This window comes from Nycticebus coucang, chromosome 11 (genome assembly GCF_027406575.1).
Source record: "Nycticebus coucang isolate mNycCou1 chromosome 11, mNycCou1.pri, whole genome shotgun sequence".
Lineage (NCBI taxonomy): Eukaryota > Metazoa > Chordata > Mammalia > Primates > Lorisidae > Nycticebus > Nycticebus coucang.
The window spans coordinates 62,883,527-62,890,772 of NC_069790.1; the positions used below are offsets into that span (position 1 = coordinate 62,883,527).

General features: G+C 36.8%; 1 protein-coding gene across 1 annotated transcript; it reads left to right on the forward strand.

The window, feature by feature from the left end:
* Positions 1 to 5,067: 5,067 nt before the first annotated feature.
* Positions 5,068 to 5,319, forward strand: LOC128560355 (ATP synthase subunit ATP5MPL, mitochondrial). The gene has a single exon (XM_053553960.1). The coding sequence runs from the start codon at positions 5,068 to 5,070 to the stop codon at positions 5,242 to 5,244; it is 177 nt and encodes a 58-aa protein (XP_053409935.1). The 3' UTR covers positions 5,245 to 5,319.
* Positions 5,320 to 7,246: the final 1,927 nt, after the last annotated feature.

Below are 7,246 nucleotides of genomic sequence, written 5' to 3' on the forward strand. Positions count from 1 at the left end.
CCATATCTTCTCTCCCCCACCTTTATCGAGGGGTGCTGCTTTCTCCTCCCTCCTCCTCAACTCCCTCTTTGCACTGTCACCACCCAACACTTTCCATGACACTTCCTTGCTTTGGCCAAAAGCCACAGGTAAGGTTGGAAAGAGTCTCTGACCTCCCTTGTTTAGTTTTGGAATAGCATTTATTCACTCTACCAGCCTGGGAAAAGAATTGGGTCCTCAGCCCTGCCACCTCTGCTATCATCATCAGCTGATGCATTTTTTTTAGCTCAGGTTTTGATAAGGTGAACAGTCACCAGGGTTACTCAGACCTGCCAGCTCTCAAGAGTCCTTGGGAACTTGGAGAAAGCCCACATGAAGACACTTGTAAGCACGCATCATCTCTCTGAATTGTTTAGTTTTCCTGTAATTGCTTTTGCTTTTAAAAATCAAAGAAGTTTTAAACAGGAAAAAAAATAAAATGAAAATAAATGATTTGGTGGTAAAAAGGTAATTTTCCCTACTTGTGTCCAAAAGTATCTTCCCCAAATTCTGTCAGGCTCTCTGAAATGTTTCTGTTAAGTTATACAAGTCTTGTTAGATTATACCCCAGTATCATTCTTTTAAAAGGCAAACTTAGACAATATGAAAAAAAATATTGAGTTGCCAGAAGAAGAAAAACTATGACAACTTGTATAGCTGACATCAGTATTATCTCATTTAATTCTTGAGATGACTTTTTAAATTAGTCATTGTTTGTGGTGTCAAGATCATATTTCTAATAACATGGTCCCTTGAGATCTATAACTTAATAAAAATCACAGTACCAATGATTTTATTAATGTCTTGCTGCCTTTGGGGCAATGGGAGCGAAGAAATAAAAAGAAAGTTCCCAAATAAACATTCTAAAGAGTTATTTAAGAAAGGAAATAACACTTTCTTCCTCTTTCCACCATAATTCAATTGCTTATCTAGCTAGGAAGTACTGAAGACCTTTTTCTGCTTCTGTGAGCCTCAGCATCCTAAAACAAGTACATTGCTACATAGTGATCATAGTCAAGCCAAATATTAATCCTTAAAATGAAAGAATTATAAGCATACAGTCTTTTCCCTACACCCCAGATCATAGACAACTGCAAGTGACTCCAAGTAAAGGGGCAAAAAGAATAGGGGGAACATTATCACATGAAAAAAATGATAATTTGGCTTGGGAAATAGAATGTCATATCCTTGGTTTTAAATCATAATTAGGACAGTGAATAGATTCTGAAGTCAATAGCTCCCCAGATTGGGTATTTTACACAATTTACCTCATTCTAACTGAACGTGGTCCTTTAAGCACATCAATCGATACCATTATCCATAAATTTATACAGAAATAAACACAGTTCAAAGTGGTTATGTTACTTGTCCAAGCTACACAGCTAGGGAGTGGGGGAATGAAGCTCTAACATGGAATTGTTCGATTTTTTTGTTCTTTTTCTTTGCACTACTTTATGATTTATATTTAATGTGAATTAGTAGATTGGATCAGTTTCCAGATATATGTATAGCTGAAAACTGAACATTAAGGAGAATAGCCAGCAGCTTTCACCTAAAAAGAGAATAATATTTGTATGCAAAATACTACGTAGATAGTCTGCGGAGCCAAGATAGCCTGGGGCACAGTAAAAGAGAAAGATTCAGAAGAAAAGTCCAAAGAAAGGAAAATGAGAAGACACCAAAAGTAAATTTCACTATTTCCCATTTGGTCAATCCTATGCATTATGCCAGTTATTTCCATGGCAGAGATAGGATTATTATATAGCATGGTTTACCCAGAACAGTTCTGGTTTACATCTATCATTCCTGAATAATTATTAATGAATAAGTTTTTGATTAGATTATAAATTAGACAATCACCCATTGAGACAGTAAGGGTGTATATTAGATAATTCCTTAGGGAAATAAATTTATGCTATGAAAGATAATCCTTTTAAAGTAAGATACAATTGTAGTCAAATAGTAACCAAAAGTATGTTGTACGGTTATTATTTTAGTAGCCCTGCTGTTTACTCATTGGCTTATTACTTTTCAGAAAAATCAATCCAATTAGGATGGCTGTTTTATGAAGAAGCATTGAGCTCACAGAAATTTTATTATTCTACTTTCAAAGTGTCCTCTCTGGTCTAGGCATAGTGCCAAGATTCACAGGTAATTGTTCTCCATTTATCATGCTGATATCGTTATATAAAGGTTTATCCCATGTTTAGTATGAGTTTCCATTTATGTTTTAATATCTGAGATGAAATCTGTTTAGAGAATGGAAAACTATCAATGCTAATTATTTAAAGTTTAGTCCCCAATTTACATTGTATCTATGTCTCAATGTATAGATGTGGTAAAATAAATGATCAAAATGTTTTCGAAATGAAATGGGCTGAAGGAAATCTCATTTAACTGCCTGTAAAAGCTAGATAACATTTGCAAGTTTGTTGAGATATTACCTAGTTACAGTTTATTGTAAGTCATTTATACTTTGTCAAACTGCTACAAAAATGTGTGTTATCTGCATCATGCACAAGGAGTTTTTTGGCAGAGTTCAAAGTAAATTGTGATTGTGCATGCCAAGTCATTGATAAACCTGATTGAGGGAACTAGGGAGGATAGGTGCATATCTCCCTAAGGGATCTCTGAACAAATTAGAGCTTCTCTTCACATCACAACACCAGTTAATGATACTACCTTGGAAATGTCATCTTATTTCTTTAGACCTCACTTTCTCATTTGTAGGATTAAGATTTATCATTTAAGTTTTTTTTCCAGTTGTAGAACGCTAGAAAGCAGTGTAATGTTTTGAGCATTTGAGTTTGAAAAAAAAAAATTATTCTACTATCTTAGGTGTTTTGAACATTGAACAAGAGAAATGAGTGGACTTTTAAGACATACTGAATGCTTTGTGTGCATCACACACTGTGCCAGGAACTTTCCTCCCATTGGCATTTGATAAACAATCTTGTGAAGAAGCTGAGAAGGAATAATTTACCTGAGGATAAGACAATGGAAAGGAAGTAGGCCAGAAAATTGCCCAAGACCATGTAGTTAGTAAATGGCAGCACCAAGGGTCAAGCCCAGCTTCCCAATTTCAAAGCCTATGCTTAATAATTAATATGTCACCCTGTTCATCCTCACTTGAAACCCTCCAGGCATGTGGGGCTGGAACCCAGAAGAACAGTCATCTGTTGTTTTAAAACTAAGCAACTATATAATGTTTGGCAAACTTTTCCACTAGGATCCCCATTTCTTTTTCTTTTTTTTATTGTTTGGGATTCATGGGGGGTACACTGAATTAAGTTACACTGATTGTATTTGTTAGATAATACCCCTCTTATAATTATGTGCTGCCCCCAAGAGGTGTGCCATACACCATGACCCCCCTTTTTAAGAAACAGGCTTAATTAGACAGCTTCCAAGGCCTAACCATTTCTTCTTGTTCTGTAACAATCATTTGAGTATTTGTCATGTCTAATCTCAAGTTCTTTTCTGATACCCCAAAATCATATGACTTAAGACGTTATATAACTATTTCCTATTGCAATAATTCAACCATTTGATGATGGCTCAAAGTTGCTTTATTTATAATAAAATGGAGAGGAGGGAGAGATTTGAAATATATTTAGGAAGCAACCTCTGCAGAGCTCCATTACAGATTGATATAAATCATGATTGAGATGAGAGGAGGAGCCTTCAGTTTCTGGTTTTCGTAGCAGGATGACAGTGATGCAATATATGGTTGGCCAAGAATATTTGGTAAAGGAATAAGAGTATTTAATACATAAATAATTTTTAATTTCTCTTGTTTAAAACTTTTATCCAAAGTGATATTTGTTTCTGGTCTTTCACAGTAAGAAAATAATAAGTTTTTATGTGAAACCACATTGGTGCAAATAATCTGTGGGTTCATGGAGGAAGTAGAAAGTTAGGAGTAACCTATGAAATAAGAAAATAAAGATGACTTGGTCCTTTCACCTAAATTTATAAACATGGTATATATAGGCGCAAAAGGTCTAGGTCCAGAATCTTGCTCTCCTGGCTCTTGGCTCTCAATCTAGATTCCCCATGAGTCAGCCATCCTCACACCCACAGTATAGTCTATGGGTTTATGAGAGCCTCCACCAGTCCCAGGCTGTAGTGAAAGAAAATGGATTACAATTTTACTAATGATAAGCATTTATTGATGCTTTCATTATTTTTCTACGCAGCTCAGACTAAGTGTTTCACATTTCAGTTCATAATCTTAAATTTGTTCTCATGGAATGATGTGCTATTGAGGAATGTGCAAGAGGAATTAGATAGTTGGCCCTTATGATACTCAAAAGCAGAGAAATTTTCATAATAGTGACAATGTTGGCAAAAGCAGTAAGTGTCTATTTCAAAATTTCTCCATAAAATTCCCCATGAACATTTTTCTTCAATTCCATTCTATTATTACATCCCTTGGGTGGGCCAGACATAATATGAGAATTAATGTTCAAACTTTGCAGCTGCCTAGAAAGGAAGGATAATCTCATTCTGTATCACTCTGCCACTGCTATAATTGCTCTTATAGCAGTTCCCTATTCCTGAGTTTCATCAAAAACAAAGACTTGATACATAGATCATCATCTCTTAGTTTCCAAGTGTCACTTTTGATGGTACCTAAAGAACATTTTTGATTTAAGCTTTTTAGAAGTTGCTTACAGGCAGTCTAGCAGCTTATGCCTCTTTTTCATAACATCCAATGGAGCATCAACATTGAAAAGTAGAAAAGAACACATAGTTAACACACATAATGTTATCTATTTAGATACATCATTATTTTCCAAATGTATTTAATTCATATTACTTATTTTTTGAAATATTCATATCTGCCTCTATTATTAACTTTTCTTTACATCAACACAGTAAATTTTAATTTTAATTCAACATTTTCACTTAAAATTATATCACTATAGTCACATATAACTACTTGTAGTAGACATATTTTAAAGACAGCCTTCAGCACACGCGGTGACCTTTAACAATATCTGGCTGTGGACCTCTGCTGGGCCCAGCCATTGCTTTGGCGCTGACATGCTTCAAAGCATTATTAAAAATGTGTGGGTCCCCATGAAACCTTACTATACTGAAGTTTACCAGGAGATCTGGATCGGAATGGGGTTGATGAGCGTCATTGTTTATAAAATCAGGAGTGCTGATAAAAGAAGTAAAGCTTTGAAAGCTCCTGCACCTGCTCATGGTCATCACTAACCAGCCTCACTTGGAGCACACAAGAGATGGGCCTGTAGAGCTAAGCAAAGCTGTGTCACATGGACTGTCCCTGTGTACTTGTATAAGTAGCATATACTCATGGCATGAATAAATGTGTCTGTGAGATGTACCACAAAAAAAATAAATAAATAAAGACAGCCTTCAATGATCTCTACATCCTGTTATTGCTGCTGTTCTGTAATTCTCTCCCCTTGAGTGTGGACTGGACCTAGTGACTTGATTCTAATGAGTGAACACAGCAAAAGTGATGGGATGTCTCCATTTTTGTGCCAATGCCATGCTGTTTTGGTCACTGTATCCTGGTAGTAGAGTTTGAAGTCTGATAATGTGGTGCCTCCAGACTTGTTCTTCTGGATTAAGATTTCTTTGGCTATTCAGGCTCTTTTATGGTTCCAAATGAAGTATGGAATTGTTTTTTCTAGATCTGTGAAATATGACATTAGTCTTTTGATGGGGATTGCCTTGAATCTCTAAATCACTTTGGGTAGTATGGATGTGTTCAAAATGTTCATTCTCCCAATCCCTGATCATGATACATGTATGTTTTTCCAATTATTTGTGTCCTCTGCAATGTCTTTCCCCAGTGTTTCATAGTTCTCTTTGTAGAGATCTTTCATCACCTTCGTTAAGTATATTTCTACGTATTTTATTTTCTTTGTGGCTATTGTGAGTGGCATTGAGTTTACGATTTAACTTTTGGCTTGACTATTATTGATATTTAAGAATGCTACTGATTTGTGTATATTGATTTTGTAACCTAAGACTGATGAGTTTATTTATCAATTCTAGGTGTCTCTTACTTAACTCTTTGAGGTTCTCTACATATAAGATTATCTCATAAGCAAAAAGCAATAATTTGACCTTTTCCTTCCCTATTTTGTATGCTTAATTTCGTCCTTTTGCCTGATTTCTCATACTCTTACTTTTTTTTTTTTTTTTCCTGATTCCTCTGGTTAGGACTTACAGCACTGTGTTGAATAAAAATGATACAGTGGGCCTTCTTGTCCAGTTCTTAGTGGGAATTTTTTCAACTTTTCCCCATTCAGTACGATGTTGGCTATGGGTTTGTAATACATGACTTTTTATTATTTTGAGATATGTTCTTTCTCTGTTTAGTTTGTTGAGCATTTTTATCATGAAAGAGTGCTGAATTTTGTCAAATGCTTTTTCTGTATCTATTGAGATGATCATATGGTCTTTGTTTTTACTTCTGTTTATGTAGTGAATCAAATTTATGGATATACTTATGCTGAAACAACTTTGCATGCTTGGGATGAAGCCTACTTGGTCGTGATAAATTATTTTTCGATGTGCTGATGAATTTAGTTTGCTAGTAGTTTATTGAAGATTTTTGGAGGGGAGTAGACAAGATGGCTGATTGAAGCCAGCTTTCCACAGAGGCTCCCGTCCAGTAGGAGAGTTAAAGGACAAAAATTCAGCAAGTGACCTGGTGGATTTGAGCTGCACTAAGAGAGAAGGTTGAAGAACGCACGTCAACCCCGCTGAGGCGAGCTGCGTCCACAAGGATACAAACAAAAGGTACAAAATCCATCGCCAAGCGGACGGGAGTCCCCTCCCCCATGAGAAAGGCTCAGAGTGCCCCACAAAAAACCGGGCAGAGTTCAAAGGTCCTCCCACTACACTCCACAGGAGAGACCCTCTAAAAACTGGACCTACCTCCCCTACTAGGGTGCCACGGCATCCTCCTGCCAGGCATAAAACCATATAAACTGTATATAGTCTCTACCCGGAATTCTAAGTTCCCAGTGTTCCCTTCACTCACACTGAGGTCTGGAGGCCAGTCCCGGTCAGCAGAGAGGGGACCACACCGGAGTGGCACTTCCCTGAGGTACAGTGCGACAGCCGTCTTTTGGTGACAATACGGCCAGGCATAAAACTGTGTAAAGCTGTGTGTGTTCTCTGCCCACAACCCCAGGCTCCCAGAGCTCCCCGCGCTGCCCTCTGCTCTCGCTCCAAAGTC

Excerpts from the sequence above, each read along its gene's own strand:
- LOC128560355 (XM_053553960.1), top strand. The coding sequence starts at position 5,068 with ATGCTTCAAAGCATTATTAAAAATGTGTGGGTCCCCATGAAACCTTAC.